The following is a 19,036-nucleotide window of genomic DNA, read 5'->3' as shown; positions in this document are numbered from 1 at the left end:
TGTTGCATGAACTTACTAAGCACAAAGTGCTCACCCTGTTTCTTTTTACCCTGTTTGTAGAGTTAAGAGCTCGGAGGTCGGATTTGGTCGGAGACACATCACACTATCAATCTCGAGATCTCGGTACATAAAGGAACTTTATTTTGGAAATCAATGGCATGTATAAGCTAGTAAATTAGATGTTAATGTGAAATGAATGTATGGTTAGCCATTGGTATGGCTAACAAATTTTGGTTTTGGTATGTGATGAAATTATCTTATGAATATGATAAATCTATCTTGAAAAAAAAATTCGGTAAAATCTGGTAATGCCTCATACTCTATTTCGGCGACGAATACGGGTAGGGGGTATTACACCGGGCCGGGTTCAGGCCGGGCCCGGGAAAAAATTTTGGCCCGACTCTTAGGCCCGAGCTCGGTCCGGCCCGAAATATGGGCCTAAAATTTTACCCAGGCCCGGCCCGGGAAAAAAATAATAAGCCCGGCCCGACCCGATTTTTAATAAACACAAAAAATATTTTAAAAATAAAAAAATAAAAAATATATTTTTAAAGTATTTTAAATTTTAAAAATAAAAATAAAAAAAATATTTATTATATTCGGGCCGGGCCGGGCCCGGGCCAAAAAAGTTAAGCCCGAGCCCGGCCCATTTTTTAAACGGGTCTTTTTTTTTTGCCAAGCTCATATTTCGGGCCTATATTTTTATCCTAACCCTCCCAACGGGTCGTCGGGCCGGGTCGGGCCGTCCGACTCATGGACAGGTCTACTTGAGGCAGTGCCGAAAAGTGGGATTTTAGTGGATGACTACTAAAGTAAGGTTGTGATGGGAAATGTGCAGAAATGATATGACTACTAAAGTAAGGTTGTGATGGGAAATGTGCAGAAATGATATGGGGTTGAATGTGGTGAATGATTATGCTATGGGCTCCTCTACTTTCCAAGCCCATTCTTCCTCACGTAGCCTACCCTAGAAGTGAACCCCTGTTTCATGGAATCTAATTTAGTTTCATTTACATGTTCATATTTTTATTTTATTTTTTTCAATTCTTTTTCATAAAAATAAAGAAGAAGAATAAGATAAAAAAGAAAATATTTTTTTTCATTTTAATCTTTTTTAATTAAACTTTCTAATTTTAGAATTTATGGCAAAGCAATGACTTTAGAACAGGAACAGGAGACTTTTGTCTAACGTAGTAATTCAAAAAATAAACCCCAAAAATAAATGTTACTGCAAATCCTTACAAATTTTCTTTTTCGACATGATCGTAATCTAACGTTGTTGTAGTCACAATAATGTGATGCCCCCATCGCTTTCACTTCTCATTAGCCTCCCTCTCTTTACCTTTTTCTTCATTCACTTTCTCTTTGTCTCATTTCCTTTTTCCCCATTTTTATTCTACACACAACTGCTTATAGAAAAAGCTCAAAACAGCTTAGGGTTTCTTTTGTTTTTCCTTGACATAAAATCCCCAGATTTCTTCATAATCCAGTTCAGATTGGGCTCTTTCTCAAGGTACCCTCTTTTTCTCTCTTCATTTTGATTCAGGGGTTTTCCTTTTCCTTTTTTTTTTATTTTCTAAAATTTCTTTTTAGATTATGGTTTCTGTTATTAGCTGATTTAGAGATAAGATGATGAACTTTCCTAATTTTTTTAGTTTGGGTATTTCTCCCTTTTTGATATTTTAGAGTAATTTTCTTTTCTGGGTAATTGCTATTTTTGATGGGAAGTTCGATCTTTTATTTTTTTCAGTTTTGCACGTATCATTTTTTGGGGACCATTGACGTATTTGAAGTGGGAGGGACAAGATTATCATTTCCTTCTATGATGTTTTAGGAGTTTGAAGTTTAGAATTTTTTTTTGACCAATGATTGATTATGCAGTTAGATTTGCATACTGTTGGGAACATAATCTTAGGTTTGAAAGTGTTGCACATAATTATACTACTTCATGTTTATTTGAAATTTTTACACTTTTGAGATACTTCAGAAATTCTTTCAGGTTTTGTTGCCAACAGTGACACTTGCCTGCATTGTTCTGTGATTTTCAATCTCTATTATTGCCTTTTGGAAATAATCTTGATTTCACCTGTTTATAACTATGGAAAAGTGCAACATGTTTGTTCTAGGATTCTTCAAACAAAAACGCATCTAAAAAGAGAAAGGGTATAAAAGAGGCTAACAATGTGTAAAAAATGTGAAAAAAAAACTTGGCAAATTGTGGCTCCCTTTATATAAATGCCAAAAATAAAAAAATTGTGAAGCTTGTATAATTCAACATTTTCTTTGTACTTGTCTCAGTGATTCATATTGCATTCTTTCTGTTGTACAACTTACTGATTGTCTTTCCCATTGAATTTGAATGTTTAGATATATTATTTGGTGAACTTATGAGAGATGCTCACTTTTAAATAACGCCTTATTAATATTATATTCTTTGCCTAGTTATCCTAAAATTCATTTTGTTGGTTATTATATTATTGTTTATTTTTCCTTCTTTTTTTGTTATTTCTCTATTCTTATTTTGAGATCTATAGCAATTCGGGTTTTTTTTCTTCCTCTGAATAAGACCATAATATTATGCTGAGTCACTAATTACATTGCTCAAATGGATTATTGCAGCCAGGAAAAGCCGAGTCTTAAGGAATCCTAGTTCAAGTGGCTTATTGGAGTTGAAATTTGCTTAAGTGCATTCTTGTTTACCATTATTATTCCTCAAAAGATGGGAATGTGATATGCCTTCTGCTTTGGTTCAAGTCTAGGGTGGATAACTGTGGGCTTCAATAATTTCTTTGGTTTAGTTTTGTTGAGATTTGACTATGCTTGGTTCCTGATAAGTGTGTGGAGTTTCATACTTTGATGAAAATCTTAAACTAGATTACTGAACAACCTTAGTGTGCCAACAGAAAATAGCTAATACGGGTGCACTTTGTTGTGTGGCCGCTGGGCCACATGGAACAAAATCACCCACTAACAGAAGGGACTGTTCCATGGATCGTAATGAACCACATTGGAGGACAAACACCAGTTTTTCTCCTCATCCATTGAGGATATGGGACTGTAGGTTACACTCAGATGGTTTGTCACATGGGTCGCATGCTGCTGGTTTACACGGTTCATCACTGTCTTCAAATAGCAGAGGTAGCAGAAGCAAGGTAGGCAGTGAAGGGTACATCAATCATCACCACTCTGTTTCTGATGGTGCACTCTCTTATTCTGGCAGCCCACCTTACAATGCTCAGGTGCCACGATGGACTTCGCCCATTCCAAGGTTCAATCCAGAGGAGCTCCTTGACTCTAATGTTGGAGGTAATCTTAGGTTGATTCTTACTGTTCTTGCTGATTGAGATGTATGATATATCACATGCCACTTTCTTGTATTAATCGCATTCAGTTAGCTGCGTGTCTTAATGCATTTTTTGTTTGAACAGAATGTCAAATGTCATGTACTTTCTTTAAGTTTATTAGTTTTTATATGGTCATTGGTCACAGTTAATTGCCTTTTCTGAAATAAAGGGTTGGTGAAATAAGTTCTTCTAAGTATAATCAGTTAATACTGGAACCGATGTGTGGCATGATATTGTAGATTCTTGGAAGTCTTTACTTTCTGCAAGCCATAATACAACGAATACTTTGACTGTTCATTACTGATTATTTATCATGGTTTCTCTTATCTCTTTCATGATTTCCATTTTGATGTGTTGCCTTACCATACGAATTACTTTCCATAGTGGCATGTTGTCTTGTCATTTAGTGAGTTATTCAGGAATGTATAATTGCGATATTGGAAAAAGATATGTGCTCCAAAATTAGAGGATAGATGGAATGCTTTTCTGATTAGGATGATGTGTTCTGTCCATTTAAATTAATTCTTTGTTAGAACTATAACTCTATATGTAAACTGCAAGAATATCAGAACGGTCTCTTAGACTGGCATATACTTGTCTCTTCAAAGTTTTTGTACTTCTGTCGATGAAACTAATTCCCTCATTCCTATTGGGGATATATTTAAAATGTTAATCATCTGGTTCAACCCTGAGCTTTGAGAGAACCTGCACTATGGAATTCATTGAACATTTCAGAGGTCCTCTATCAGTGATTACTTTTTGGCCATTGAGCTCCTTTGCTACCTGTGATGTACCCAATTCTCCTTCACGATTACTGTTGCTCCAGAATCGTAGGGCAAAAAGTAAATAAAGCAAGCTTTCGCTTTTGCTGCAGAATCACCTCAGTTGCCCTGATTCTATCCAGTAGTTTGCCCTGACATGTTTTATTCCCAAGCTTCTATTTGGAAATGATGGTGTCTGGGGTTGATAATTCAAATGCTTATATCTTTTTATTGGTTTTGAGGGATAGGCTGATCAATCTATTGAGGATTGTTAGTTGAAGCTATCCCAATTCAATCCCTGGGATTGTTGCATAAATACTTAAATCCATGATGTCGTGCTTATTAAAGGCATTTAGATATTGAACTCAGTAGTAGATCCTGTTACAAAACAACAGCAAAAGCTCATCATAATATGTTGATCATGATACCAAAAATTAAAACGTTTTGCAAAATTGCCTAAATGATGGATGTTTCCGAAGCAGTCACTTGTACTGTGAAGATAAAACTATTATAGTTCACAGAATTGTATGAAGTGAGGGATGTCACACTAGTCAACTAGCTTGTTTTGTTATTGCTAAATCGAATACTCTATTTATCTTTTCTTCCCTCTTTTAGAAGACTACAGCTAGTTTTCTAATGCCCTTTTCCCTGAATTTTATACCAATCAACCAAAATGAAGTTCATTATATATAATTTAGGCTGGAATGTTTGCATTTTCATATTTATGATTCAGCTATCGGCTACAGTTTCCTTTTATAGATTTTCTATCATTTGAACTATCATATGTTTGTTTTCTTAACCTAATTTTAATTATCAGGACCTGTGCCCCAGACCTCTTGGTTCCCTTGCTCCACTGAGGTGACTTGTGTTTCAACTTGGTCAGTTTTGTAGCATTTATATAAGAACAAATTTGATCATTTAAATATTTCCGCTTTTTGTTCATGCAGCGGCGATATGCTGTTAAAGCAGCTACAGGATCCCCTAGCTTTGGATCCCCTTCGTCCTTCTCTGAATCTAGTCACTGGGAATCCACTAGCAAGCAACCCTTCTCTTTTCCCAATCGCAACTTCTCTGGTAGGCGTTCTTACATGACAAAAGCTGTTTACCCTCTAGTGTTTCGCAACCCTGTCTCAGATTCCGAAGGCTTTGGTGATGCCGACATTAACAGTATTGGCAAGTTAACACCTAACGAGGACCGCTTCTCACCATTTCACTGGCATGAAAACAGTTCTAGTGTTGAGCACAGGTTTCACAAAACACTTTCTGAACTTCAAAGGTCTGAAGCATCACCAGACCTCAGTGCTAGCTCTAGAAGAGAAGGTTTTAGGTGGAGTAGTGCTAGCAGTTATGATCTAGGGTTAGATGGAGAAAAGTTTGACATTGCAGAGCATGTTGATGTAGAGAACCTGAGGTCCCCTATTGGCCCTGTGGTAGACCACAAGTGTGGAGTTTGTGGAAAACTTTTGTGGCAGAAGTCACCCTGGAGTTCACATCGAATAATTAGAGGTAGTGACATGCCAACTGCTGGGATTCTACCCTGCAGCCATGTGTTCCACGCTGAATGCTTAGAGCAAGTTACTTCGAAGTCCCAGATTCATGATCCTCCATGCCCATTGTGCCTCAAAACCATTGGACCACTAGAAGAATCTGCATCAGTTTCAGAACCTTTGCAAGTGGCTTTGAGATCTTTACGAAGGAGCAGGGGTGCCATGATATCTGAAGACCGGGAAGATGATGAATTCTCAAATCACATCAAGGAAAAACTGAGAAGCAGGTCTCGGTCAGGCCCGAGAGGGAATGACAATGATTCTTCGATAAAAAATCGTCTTAAGAAGCATTTTACGTTTAAAGGAAAAAGTAAAGATATATTTAGCACAAAGGTATTCCAGAGGATTGGATCATCTTCTTCTTCTAGCAGGGAAGCAGTTCGACGTCAAGTATCTATTCCATAGTTTATGTGATTCACTTGCAAATAGATAGATTTAGTCATTTTCTGGACTCTTGCTACTTTCAATACATTATCTTTTCCTATGGTCATTCTCAGGTTAGTAGCAAGGACATCTCGAATATCTTATTGCTTGCTTAAGCACATTATGAGTTGCAAGCAAGTCTGCTAAGTTTGTTCTATTGTGTTATTTAAATGAGCTATCAATATGATTACACTGCAACATACAGGTTTACTTTCCGTGCTTAAATTGGAAAGTATTCCATTTTGTGTTCGTAGTGCAGATGTATGAATGGAGGTGTTTACTTTGAAAGCGCATTATTTGTAATTGTATGTTTAGTATTAATATGCAATGGGGTCAAAGGCCCAGCTATATGGCTTTCTTACTCTAATTTTATGCTTAATCAAGTTGTTGGGCGCTTAATAGTGCTTGTTTTATGGGGCCTTGTCTCTAAAGCGATAGTTGAATGACAAGCACAAGACCTTCAGTTGCTCTGTACTTAGAATACTGTTTCATCACATTGCAAAGAACCCTATAGTCTATGATCCATTTCCTATTGGAGACAATAAAAAAGCATCAAACTTAAATATCATGGACTCCACTAGATGTCGATTTTCAGTGCATGCCAGTGTTTGAGACGTTGCTGTTTGAATTATGCATTCACATGTTGTTCTCTGTATAAAAATATTGTGCACGCGGGGTCTCAAATTTAAAGTGGCAAATACAACAAAGAAGTGAGCAGGGAAATCCCAGTGGAGTCTCCATCATATAGATGGGTGGCTTCCACAAACCAAAGCTACTTTCTGGCTTTCATGTGGCTTAGAGTTGATCTGTAAGTTGTTAGTCTCTCTGAACCTTGACAACCCTTTTTAAATTTGGATAAAATGTGGGGTTAACTGTATGTGTAAAGGGTATTCAACTAGGTCTTTTAGGCTTTTATTTTTCATCTTATTCTATTGTTTGAACAAGTTGGCCATGTGATCCCATGTGCAGTTTGGTTTACAGAACTTTCTAAGTCTTTGGCATGCATGGCCTGCTTTGATTTGTTGTTACCATTCTTTGGGACTTTAACATCTGGTTGTGGGGTTGATTTCTTCTTTATTTTGTCGCAAATTCCAACTACCATGATCTGGTTGTTAGTACATGAAATAAGAACAATATTCTTCATTAATTTGGAAATTGATGAGTGATGACTAAGAAAGAATATGGTAATAAAATTTTCAATCTTATTGTTTGTTCTCTACAATGGAATCAAAACCCTTAGCATTGAACTTTTAAGTTGTCCTCAAAAGAGTGAGGGAAAATAACCTTTTAATTTGGTAGAATTTATCCAGTCGGAATCTACTTTTATCAATTGTAAATTATTATTATTATTTGAACAAGAAGTGGTTTACTGGTAACATGCATGCATTAGGTGAAACTGATGTAGTCATTTGTCACCTTTGATTTATTTTTTAATCAATGTTTTGTCAGGTTTCTATCAAGTAAATATATTTTCCCACCGCCATTGATCAATTCTCAGAAGATATGGAATTTTCCTCTTTAGAAGATTTGATTCTAAATTCCAAAGCTTGTCCAAGCAGAAGAGAGGTGTCTAGGTGCTATTGGAAGGACAACTGTATAATAAAAACTAAAGGCATCTAACTGTTTCTCTTTAGTTTCATTTGAATATGTATATATGTTTTCTATTTTATGAACAAAAAAGTATTCATCAATGATGAATAGCTGCACGAGTGTTTGGCTGATTGCCCTTCATTAATGCATTCAATGATTAATACTGCTAGAAATCCAAATGGTGAGATTTTTTTTGCATGAAATCCTACCAAGCAAGTTAAATGGCTATGAAGGAGATTTGCAGGAAAAATCCAGATTTGTTTTTGGAATATTAACTTACACAAATCTGTAATGTCCCACATAAAGAGTGGTTCGGTTTTAAATATAAGTTCTTCCAAGCTGTAAAGATTATATTAAGCTTCATATTCAAAAGTGAATTGCAGCATGGAGACAATGTTAGGGCTGTCAACTTGGCACAGCTAAGATGATTAAAAGCATAGAGAATGGAATTGAAGTATATTGAGGAAGGAAAAGGGGAAAAGGATAAACATTCCTTTTAGTAAGATGGACGGTAAGCCACATGCATTGATTATGACTTTTCATAGCCTATATTCTATAGATGTGATTCTTCTCCCGAATTTCTTTCATTGATATCTTAATGTAAGACTTGAAGAGGAATTGAAAATCACCAATGATTTTAAGTTAAACATGACTGATGAACTTGGACAGTATTAAGAGTATACTGTGCATTTTTCTGTCCAATAGAAAGTTAAACCATATGCTGCACAAAAAGCTGAAAAACATCAGACTAGTAATAGCTCTAATTTTTTTGGTTGCACCGTAACATCGTCACAGCATCTTCTCTTATCAACATAAAAGTAGAGATTCAAACCATTTAGTCGGCACGATGCTCTTGTATCTCTTTTTATCTTTACTACTTTCATGGTACTAAATCACTTCTCTGATAATTTTCTGTCAAATATCTTTAACCCTTTTCCAAATATCTTTTAACCTTTTGCCATAAGATTCACAATCCTGGAAGGATTCTTTAGGTTCTTTAATGATAAGCCACGAATGTGTAAAAAAGAACATCGTAAAAAGTAAGTTTACAAAATGTTGAGGCCATCAATCGATGCAGAGAACCTTTTCCTTAACTTTTTTTTTCTTTTCTTTTCAGGTTCAAGTCCAAAAAGAATGTCAACAAGAACATGGGTCCAAGCCAATTGAGTATCCTGTTCCAGGTTTACACATTATTTTCCACTCTCTTTTATATGAAGGGTGCAAAAGTAACACTGATATCATTGCAAATGTCTTTCAAAAGATAAGGGTACCAATTATTATTTTTTATAAAATGTTAGTTAAATAAATCTCCATGAACCTTGGTAGCGTCTACGTTACATCACCTTCCCCTGCTAACCCCTCCCTTCCCGTCAGTTTGTCCCTAGTCACACACATCTATAAATAGAATTTGATCCCCTCATCTCTTCCTTACCTTATTTCTCATTAATTCTTTCTTCTCCAAGTCAAAGTTTCAAAGTTAACTCTTGCCTTTGTAGGTATAAGAACATCATCTCTCTCGTACAAATTTATCAGAGACTTTCTTTATTCGTTCATCTACAAAATTCTGATATTTGGATGTCAATTGGTTTTGCAGAAAATGGACTTTCTTGGAATTTTTCTTTTGTCTTCTCTAGCCATGTTGAAGACGATTCATGGACATGGAGGTGGATGGTCTAACGCTCACGCTACATTCTATGGGAGCAGTGATGCGTCTGGTACAATGGGTAAGAACTAAGCAATACGAAATGTATAACTACCATCTGTCCTTTTCCATGGTTCCCGTCTCAGTTACCTTTTTCCATATGATGTAGGTGGAGCATGTGGCTATGGAAATCTTTACAGCCAAGGTTATGGCACAAGCACTGCTGCATTGAGCACTGCTCTATTCAACAAAGGGCTCGCTTGTGGGGCATGCTTTGAGATCAAGTGTGTTAATGACAATAGATGGTGTCTCCAAGGCTCCATTATAGTAACAGCAACAAACTTCTGCCCACCAAACAACGCTCTCCCTAATAATGCAGGCGGGTGGTGTAACCCTCCTTTACGACACTTTGATCTCTCCCAGCCTGTTTTCCAACATATAGCTCACTATAAAGCTGGGATAGTGCCTGTTGCATACAGAAGGTAAAAGCCAAAAAAAACCAGTGTCCTTTTCAGTCTAACATAGCTCTATAACCTCGAGAATTTCTACTTTTAAGTCATGTTTCATTTAACACTCATGTCAATTCATTGCTAATACGAATCAACGTAACTAAGTTCTAGTCAATAGTATAATTTTAATGGTTGAGGACATGCTGAAAACCATCATTTTATTTGCAGGGTTGCTTGTAGGAAATCTGGTGGCATCAGGTTTACCATAAATGGACATTCATACTTCAACCTTGTATTGATAACCAATGTTGGAGGTGCTGGAGATGTGGTGTCTGTCTCCATTAAAGGCTCTAAAACTGGTTGGCAAGTGATGTCTCGCAATTGGGGCCAAAATTGGCAAAGCAACTCTTATATGAATGGCCAAGCACTCTCTTTTAAGGTCACAACAAGCGATGGCCGCTTTGTCACCTCCAATAACGTGGCTCCTGCGAATTGGGCATTTGGCCAAACTTTTACGGGAGGGCAATTTTAATTGTTTCGATCTTCACCCCCAAAACTAACCAACATTAAAAATTTAAGTCATCTCATCCCAACAAGACCAAGCCCCTAAGGCTTAAACAACCATTAACCAAGTAGTTTTAGTTTTCTAGTTAGTTGCATCTGATATATAAATACCATTTATAGGTTTGTAATACAAGGACAAAAGTTGTAACCATGGGGTACTTTTACAAATGCCCTGACTGCTGCCGTTGTGTTTCTTTTTTACTATTTTTTATTTTGGGATGAATGCTTTGTTATGGAATTTGACGTGAAGATGCATCAAAAAGTGATAAAAGTTTGTGTGAATTTGGTCTCTATGGGGCCATAGAGGCCTGTCTACATATCGTACTAAATAATGTTGAAGAGTAGTCTCAGTTTTTCCAGCCAGGACTGCATGTTTCATGTAATCTTTTGGAGTGGAATGTGCTTTGAAGACATCATTTTCATTTTCATCGTCTTGTATAAGATTTACCCTTACTAATAATGATATAGCCTGCATTTTCTGCGAAGTTCAGTTGCTTATGTATATTTTGGCAATGATTTTTGTTAACCTTGAGTATTCGGGGGAATCAAATCTCGAGTTTTATGAGTCAAATAAGTGTTGGGGGATAATTGTGAATCCTAACGCAAAAAAATAACAGAACAAATTTTGCTCAAACCAACAATGGATGGCAGAGAGTTATCCCAGATAAACCCATGGAGAAAATCATCTCCAATTAAAGTTAATCTCCCTCATAAATGGGTGTTTTTTTATTTTGAATTTTGAAGTCTTTTTCGACTTAATCATACAAGAATCGCCTGTATAGTGAAAGGCGTTCAGCCTTGGTTTCAGAAGCAACTTGCAATGAGGTTGCGGATAACAATATTGTGTAAATCCCACACCGCTAGAACAAAAAGACGTGAAGCGAGAAGCTGATTAGAAAACAAGCGAGCTTCCATAGGCGAGGTATACCTTTCTCGGCCTTTTGGCTAAGATCAAGTGTAGTATCTGTTCTTATCAGTTTAATATCTGATACGTGGGCCATTGGCTTACATGATATTAAATTTATTTTTCTAGTGGGAAAGCTCACCACAGTAGCTTGCTACTAGAGCTTTCGCGCGTCGCCCAAGCGTTGCACTATAGCTTTGGCCTGGCGCACCCCAACCACTACAAGTTTTGAACCGTTATTTGCTCTGCAAGGATTTGGTTGAAGGTAATGTCATATTCTTTTGATCCTGAAGTTTGATAAGGACACCAAATTAGAAAAAATATATCACCGAGAACAACTATTGAAGCAATTCCCACCACAAAAGTCGGCCTTGTTGCAATGGGAAGTGTTCAGATCCTCTTACCAATCTTGTGGTTTGCTTTACTCAACTATTTCAATCATTTTGCAATGCATGGTGTATCCGTGTATTTCAATCATTCATGCAATGTTTGTTGATGGGAACTAAAACAGCATATTCAACATAAGAGGTGAATCCTCGTCGAGGCCTAGGGGTCTTGGCCCCAAAATTTTTTAAAATTATTATTAAATCTTTGAAAAATCTTAAAAATTTCAATTAGACTCTTCAAATTTTTTTTTTTGTAAATTTTCGTGAAACCTCTAAAATTTTTGAAAATTTTAATTCGACCTGCCAAAATTTTTAAATATTCTCACTAAAACCATCGTTAAAAAAAAAAAAAAGAGTTAAGTCCCTTAAAACTTAATGTCAAGATCCATCACTAGTTATGATAAGAGATAAACTGACTTTAACACTCTTGAGCTTGGTTGGAATTGACAATGCACCTCATTGCCTAAAATCCTCCTCACATTTACCCTCGAGTCATACAGATTCTAATACTCCTCACTTTATGCCTTACATGATTATCTCATCCTAAAATGCTATAGTTTAAAGATGTTCAGTTTTCCCTTGGTTCAACATCGAGGAAACTAATGCAGTTGCCTTTGCTACTTACCATTGCAAGTAAAACGTTTGGACTAAAACCAACGATTAAGCTTAATGTTGTTGCCAAGGCTTTTCACCTCCTAGATAACAATCTTGTTATGTTTCTTGTGGAATAACACTTTTTTAAGTACTGAAACTCATAACATGAAAATTTCAAAACAATGAAAACATAAAAAATTCCAAAAAGTATCGAAACTTTCGTATTCCCTAGCACAATAATAATATTTTGGAGCAAAGATCAACTTCCTCTGCTTTTCCCCTTTTTTATCAAATCTTGAGGAATTTGGTATCCATGGAAGATGATTAACTAACTAGTTTGATGTGCTTGAGAAATGTTCATTTAATCCGTTAGAATATTATTGAGTGTTTTTGTGAGTGTGTCTCCCATGGGGGCTTAATTTATCTATTTATAAGGCACGGTCCCTTGATTTGACGTACTAGGGTTAGATAGGTCTCCATGCACACTAACACGTATACCATGCTAGTGTCACGGACTTAGATTTTTCCTATGCGACCTGTGCGGCCTTAGGCAGTTTCTTAACTAAAAAATGCCTAAGTCAGCCTTAACTCGCAACAATTGAGGATTCAATAGAATTCCTCTGAGGCACCAATGAAGAACAACAGAAGAACGAAGTAAGAACGAATCTTGAAAGATGAACAAAAGCCACAGAAAAGCACGAACATTTGAGTGAAAAGTTTGAGTGAAAGCTCTCAAAATTCTATTAATAACTGAATACTTTACAATGACCGGAGAGGCCTCTATTTATAGCTGAGCCTCCCCAAAATCAACGATATAAATCAAAGTACATCAATGGATACGATTAAAAGCTATCTAGATATCAAATTTCTAATATTACATAATCGTATCTTCTAAAGATTACATTTAATGTCTATGATCACATATATTTGAAGATCACCTTCCATATTTGCCAAGCATATCTTTGAAGATCACTTTCCATATTTACCAAGCTCCAGAGATGGGCTTTTAATCTCTCCAAGCAATGGACCAGTTCGATTGGGCCAAATGACCTCCCTCAAATGCGATGGATCGTACGAGTTCGTCATGGTTGCGGGCTCCCATGCGCAACCCATGACACTAGGGTCAACACGTGTCTTCCTAGTTTGGGTTCACCTGCATGGTAGTGTGAACCCATTACATGTGATCTCGTCTGAGTGAATTATATGTTTACCGAAGTAAAGAAGGGATCAGGTCGGTCTTGATTAGATAGCGGGTCGCAGGTCAATTATGGCGAACATCCTAACAATTTGTCCCCCACCTAGTTCGAAGAAGAGTTACAAAGTGACTCTTTTAAGAACTTATCTAAACGAAGTGTGGATTGTCAAGTCAAACTTATTGCGTATATCTTTCACTTAAAATTGTTGTATAGGCTTTGCCATGTGATCAAGGGGGTACAATTGTAACAAACTGATTCGATTTTCACTTTTAGAGAGGTGAATCGTCGGGTCTCAAACTTCTTTAAAATCACTTGGATTCAACCTTAGATGCTCAACCATTTGGATTTCAAAAAAAAGTTTTGCAAAATGGGTGCCATTGAGAAGAGAAATCAACACCTAATGGTAAACATTTTGAAATTCTCCAAATCATCATTCTAGTTAGTCTGGGTTTGGTAAGTCGTCATGGTTAGAATAAGGGGAAGCGGCCACAATGGTGGCAGTGGTCGTGGTAGGCCCAATGATGGGTATTCGAGGCATTTAGAGAATCGTGCGGCTAGCACTCTGGTAGAGGCCAAAGCCTATCCTTGTACCACCAAGTACGAGGAGACGAGTCTTCACTTGGCTGTGCGAGGTATTCAACTACCCAATTTTGCTTACGAGTTTTCGACTGTGGAAGGTGTGAAGAGGTTAAGTGACACCGATGATGGTTTTCTACTTCCTCTACATGCGTTGGAGGCTAGTTTTCACCTTCCTCTTCACCCATTCTTCTGGCACCTGCTTGTGGAGTATGGGATAACTCCTAAGCAATTGTCTGGTTTCTTGTGGTGGGTTGCAATCGCTTATTTCATAGATTTTTGTCGACGAGATAAAGCACCATTGCTATTTGTCTTTCAAAATCTCTACCAGCTAAAGGCTTGTAATTGGGGAGGTTCGTTAGGCATTTTGTATTTTACTCCTCGAGAGGCTGCGAGTCAATTATCTCAAATTGGTCGTCTAACCTCCGTTTAAATCGTTCCAAATATGTGTAAGTGAAGAAAAAATTTGGGGACGATTTCAAATTCCCTACTAAATGGTCTGTCTCTAGCAAAGTTGTTTGTATATGAAAGTGACCTATTACATGCGAAATAAGGTGGGCTCAACTTGCAAGGCTTCATAGAAGTCGTGCCTTGAAACTCGAGGAAATGTTGACAATAAGGAATGTGTTTCACTTTTTCCTTCTAGATTTGAGCCCTAATGGCTGGCGACCCATTGATGATCAAAATGACACAAAAACACAATCAGTGTTACCTGTAGAGTTCGTGTGGCCACACGGGGCTACTGAAAAACTCGAGCTTATTCTTCTAGGAAAAAAACGGAACCTAGGAATTACTTTTATACATTTTGTAAATTGAAACCTCGTTCATGGTCTTCCAAGTCTACTAGGATTCAAAAAGGTAGAACAAGCACTCCTATAAATACTGTTGGTGCTGGCGATAGACCTGTTGGTAACGCAAGCCTAGCTCAAGCTGGTGAGAAGTCTACACCATCAAACGAATCAACAAGTCTATCAAGAAAGACTGACGCTTACATGGATGTACAGTCATTCATGCAGAATGTACGAAGTGCTTCTTCTGGAGCTCGTACTAGGAAGGAAGTGGTAGCAGTCGAAAGAGACAAAAAACAATAGTTGGTTCTGCTAATGTTGTACTAAGCAACGAATAAGAAGATATGCCAAAGGTATGTGAGCTTCGTCGAAATAAAGGAAAAGATCGTGCAGCACCCTCAGAGACCATGTCAGCTGCTGTTGTAACCCCTTCTCCATAGGTGTTTCTTCCCCCTATGAGACCACCCACTAGAGGTACATTTAGGGTAATCCAAAATATAGAACCCATTATTCTTAGGGCTCACTGAAATTGGTGTCCATTACTGGCAAAGTCAACACCTTATTGGCGCAATCAACTAAGCGTGAAAAGGTTCCCCTACTACACTATTGAAGTGAGCAAGAAGTGGAAAAAATCGATGCCTCAATAGGTTAGGGAATATATTTTCCCTTCTACTTTATTTTCTTCCACCAAAAGGCCATCCTTGAAAGAGTTGATCATGTCTCTGCAAGTTGCTTTTAATGAGACTAAATTTATCACCTTGGGGCAAAAGGAAAATAAAAAAGAAAGAATTTGAGAATTCATTCTACTCTACTCAAAGAGCCTTAGAGGAAACTTGCAAGCTATAAAAGAAGTTGGAAGAAGACAATATAAGGCTGGTAGAGAGGAATGAAAGGCTAGAGGAATGCCTTATGCTTTCATAAAAAGCCAATGATTAATTGTATAAGGAGATTGTTTTCGAGTTGAAAAAGTTCGCCTTCAAAAGAGTATTGAAGCCATGGGTGAGAACAAAATTGATATCGCTAAGTTGGAAAAGCGTCACAAGGAAGCCTTAGTGAAGTACTAGGGAGACGATGCAAAAGTTTTAAGGCTATCTGCAAAAATTAAAGTCAAACATTTTATTGCATGCCCAAGTTGTTGGTGGGCACTTTATCGCTCAAAGGGTAAACCTCGATGCCTTGAGTCATCTCACAGATGCTCAACTTGGTTTTGACATCCCCTTCCCCTCGGGACCTGCTTGGAAAAAGTTCACTGAAGAGTGAATGAAATCAAATAGACTTTTTATGCCTGATGAACTTGTTGAGGCTAGTGTTGCTCCCATTGCAGATTCTGAGAAAAATGAGAGTAAAGATACAAAGGAGGGTGCTGATGACTCGAATGCCAATGTTTAATTTCCTTCTCCTTTATTTGTTGCATCATGGAATGTTGTTTTGAAATGAAAAGACTATTTTTATTTGTGTTTTAATCTATAAGCAAATTGCCTCTAGTATGCTTATTTTACTAATTGCAATTGCAAGTCAATAAACTTATTAGTATATTTATGATTTTAAACCGACGAGCTATTAAAACATTGATTATGATTGTAAATCGATAAACTATTTAGAAAATGATGCGATCGTATATTGGTTAGCTATGTATATACCATTTGTAATCATAAATCAAGAAATTGTTTGAATGAAGTTGTGATCGTAAATCAACTAATTTAAAATGAATTGTTCATGATAGCGAGTTTTATAATAGCAGTCGCGATCGTAAATCAACAAATTGTTAAGAGGAATCGTGATCGTAAATCAACGAACTCTAAATGAAGTGTTTATGATCGTAAATCAATTAACTGAAATCGTGATCGTAAACTAGCGAGCTTTGATTATATCAGTTGCGATCGTAAATCAACGAACTATCAAAAGGAGTCGTGATTGTAAATTAGCGAACTCTAGATGAATTGTTCATGATCGTAAATCAATGAACTTAAGCTGTGATCGTAAATCAGCGAGCTTTAATGTTATTAATAGCGATTGTAAATCAGTAAACTGTTAAAAGGAGTCGTGATCGTAAATCAGTGAACTTTAAATGAATTGTTCATGATCATAAATCAATAAAATTAAGCCATGATCGTAAATCAACGACTTTAATGATATTAGTTGCGATCGTAAATTTTTGAACTCTAGATGAATTGTTTATTATCGTAAATTAATGAACTCAAACCGTGATCATAAATCAGCGAGCTTTAATGATATCAGCTGAGATCGTAAATCAACAAACTGCTAAGAGGAGTCGAGAGGAGTCATGATCGTAAATAAAAAAACTCAAGATGAATTGTTCATGATCGTAAATCAATGAACTTAAGCTGTGATCGTAAATCAGCGAGCTTTAATGATATCAGTTGCTATCGTAAATCAAAAAACTGTTAAGAGGAGTCATGATCGTAAATCAACGAATTCTAGATGAATTTTTCATGATCGTAAATCAATGAACTTAAGCCGTGATCATAAATTAGTAAGCTTTAATGATATCAGTTGCGATCATAAATCAGCAAACTGTTGAGAGTAGTGTAACGACCCATTTTCAATGGTGCTAAAAATGGTGGTTTTAGAATCCCGCATTTCAATTATTGAGTTAGTAATTATTACTATTAATATTTACGAGTTAATTATATTATTATATTGGATTTTGGTATTATGAATTTGTGAAGTGGACATGTAACGACCCAATAGTGAGGGTGTTGGAAAGTGAAGTCTGGGACCTCGTTTCTGTAAAATGAACCCGTAAATATTTTTATTTAAATATTTATGAGGTTAGTTAGTAATGAATTAGATTTTGATTAAGTGAATTTTCAGAAATTAAGAATTGCTATGGTATAGGGACTAAATCGCATAAGGGTTAAAAGTTGAATTATGGATTAAAAATTAATAGAGGGACTAAAGTAGTAATTATCCAATTACCTAAGGTTAGTGGATGATATTAACATGTTTGATAAATATATGTTATATTAATAATTATTATGAAATGTATATACATATTTGTTATTTTATAAAAAAGAAATAATAAAAAGAAAGTGGTGGCATGCAAATTAAAAGAAAAAGGAGAAAGAAAATAGAAAGAAAGAAGAAGAGTGATCGACGACACCTTAGGGATTTATAAGTTTCAACTTTAATTGGTTAGTCAATTTAGTTCATTTTCTTGTAATTTTTACATTCTTGGAATCTGGTGTTTAGAGCTATTCAACCCATGTTGAAATTTTAGTATTGATTAAAATTTTAGATATTGTTATTGTTGAATAGCTTTAGTTTTAGGGATTAAATTGATAGATTTTTAAGTTAGAAATGAAAAAGGATTAAATTGTAGAATAAATTGTAAAATTTGAGTAACAGGGACTAAATTGTAAAAAAATTGAGAGTTAAGGGTATAATTGAAAAGAAGGAGTTACATTTAGCTCAAAGTGAAATTTGTATAAAAATATAGGATTAAATGTGGAAGTTAAAAATTAGTCTCGGTTTAAGGACTAAATTAGAATTTGAGAAAATATTGTGTAAAAATTTAAATATTCAAGGTGGAGTTTAATAGTGTAGTATTACTATATTTTAATTGTTTTAATTCCGTAGCTAAAGTCGTACCGACATCATCGACTAAAAAGGGGAAAGATAAAATCGATGTTGAATAACTCAGAATCCACAGTTTGTGTTTCTATAATTTGAATCTAGTTGTTAATTGTTGTATTTTGAATTACTGCATATGGTAAATAGTTGAGGTGAGTACTTTGGTACTTTGAGATTGAATTGAAATTATAGTTGATTGAAATGGATTGAATTGGTATATATATTATTATGAATGTATTGATTATAAAAAATTGAAATGACTATATGATTAAATGTGATAATGTGCATATATGAGAATTGGATATTGGATGTATTTGTAAATGAAATGGAACCCTATTAATTGTTTTGGGCTAAGCCGTCTATAGATGGCATGCCATAGGATAGGAAGAGTTCAGAGATTTTTTCAACTTCGAGTCGATGAGGCACTAGGTGCTAATTTACTTCGGTTTAACTTATGAGACACTGGTGTCAATTTATATAGCATTGGGTGTAGTTATTACTTCGAATTTATTCGATGAGGCATTGGGTGCCAAACTGGTGTGTTGGTTGGATCTGTGTATCCATCCAAGTCTGAATCATGTTAATAGGGGTAAATAAATAATAAAGGTCCATATTTGATATTGAAATTGCAAGGTATGTTAAATGGAAAAGAGATATTGGATAGAAAAATGAAATGTG

At 36.0% G+C, this 19,036-nt stretch overlaps 2 protein-coding genes and 1 non-coding gene across 7 annotated transcripts; all 3 read left to right on the top strand.

Annotated features, from left to right (window-relative positions):
* Positions 1–1,007: 1,007 nt before the first annotated feature.
* LOC107961883 (uncharacterized) lies at positions 1,008–6,343 on the top strand. 3 transcript variants are annotated; one of them, XM_041104146.1, is made up of 5 exons: positions 1,008–1,513; positions 2,620–3,152; positions 3,221–3,306; positions 4,923–4,963; positions 5,053–6,343. In XM_041104146.1, exons 2-5 carry the CDS (start codon positions 3,073–3,075, stop codon positions 6,055–6,057), a joined length of 1,212 nt encoding a protein of 403 aa, XP_040960080.1. In that variant the 5' UTR covers positions 1,008–1,513; positions 2,620–3,072; the 3' UTR covers positions 6,058–6,343. The 3 variants fall into 3 exon arrangements, with proteins under 3 accessions (XP_040960080.1, XP_016753533.1, XP_016753534.1); XM_016898045.2 differs by adding an exon at positions 1,751–1,915 and having other exon boundaries at positions 1,183–1,513; positions 2,620–3,306; XM_016898044.2 differs by having other exon boundaries at positions 1,176–1,513; positions 2,620–3,306.
* A 2,321-nt stretch (positions 6,344–8,664) lies between these two features.
* Positions 8,665–10,805, top strand: LOC107961884 (expansin-A15). Of its 3 annotated transcripts, XM_041104145.1 has the most exons (5): positions 8,665–8,705; positions 8,783–8,846; positions 9,260–9,389; positions 9,477–9,789; positions 9,985–10,805. In XM_041104145.1, the coding sequence occupies exons 1-5, from the start codon at positions 8,680–8,682 to the stop codon at positions 10,286–10,288; spliced, it is 837 nt and encodes a 278-aa protein (XP_040960079.1). In that variant the 5' UTR covers positions 8,665–8,679; the 3' UTR covers positions 10,289–10,805. The 3 variants fall into 3 exon arrangements, with proteins under 3 accessions (XP_040960079.1, XP_016753537.1, XP_016753536.1); XM_016898048.2 differs by lacking the exons at positions 8,665–8,705; positions 8,783–8,846 and adding an exon at positions 8,911–9,157; XM_016898047.2 differs by lacking the exons at positions 8,665–8,705; positions 8,783–8,846 and adding an exon at positions 8,911–9,161.
* Positions 10,806–11,244: 439 nt separating this feature from the next.
* On the top strand, positions 11,245–11,440 carry LOC121223869 (U2 spliceosomal RNA). Its single transcript, XR_005921335.1, has one exon. It is a non-coding gene; the product is annotated as a U2 spliceosomal RNA (small nuclear RNA).
* The last annotated feature ends 7,596 nt before the right edge of the window (positions 11,441–19,036 follow it).

This window comes from Gossypium hirsutum, chromosome D11 (assembly GCF_007990345.1).
Source record: "Gossypium hirsutum isolate 1008001.06 chromosome D11, Gossypium_hirsutum_v2.1, whole genome shotgun sequence".
NCBI lineage: Eukaryota > Viridiplantae > Streptophyta > Magnoliopsida > Malvales > Malvaceae > Gossypium > Gossypium hirsutum.
Note: the sequence above shows the minus strand (reverse complement) of the source record. Positions and strands in the feature narration are given on the sequence as shown.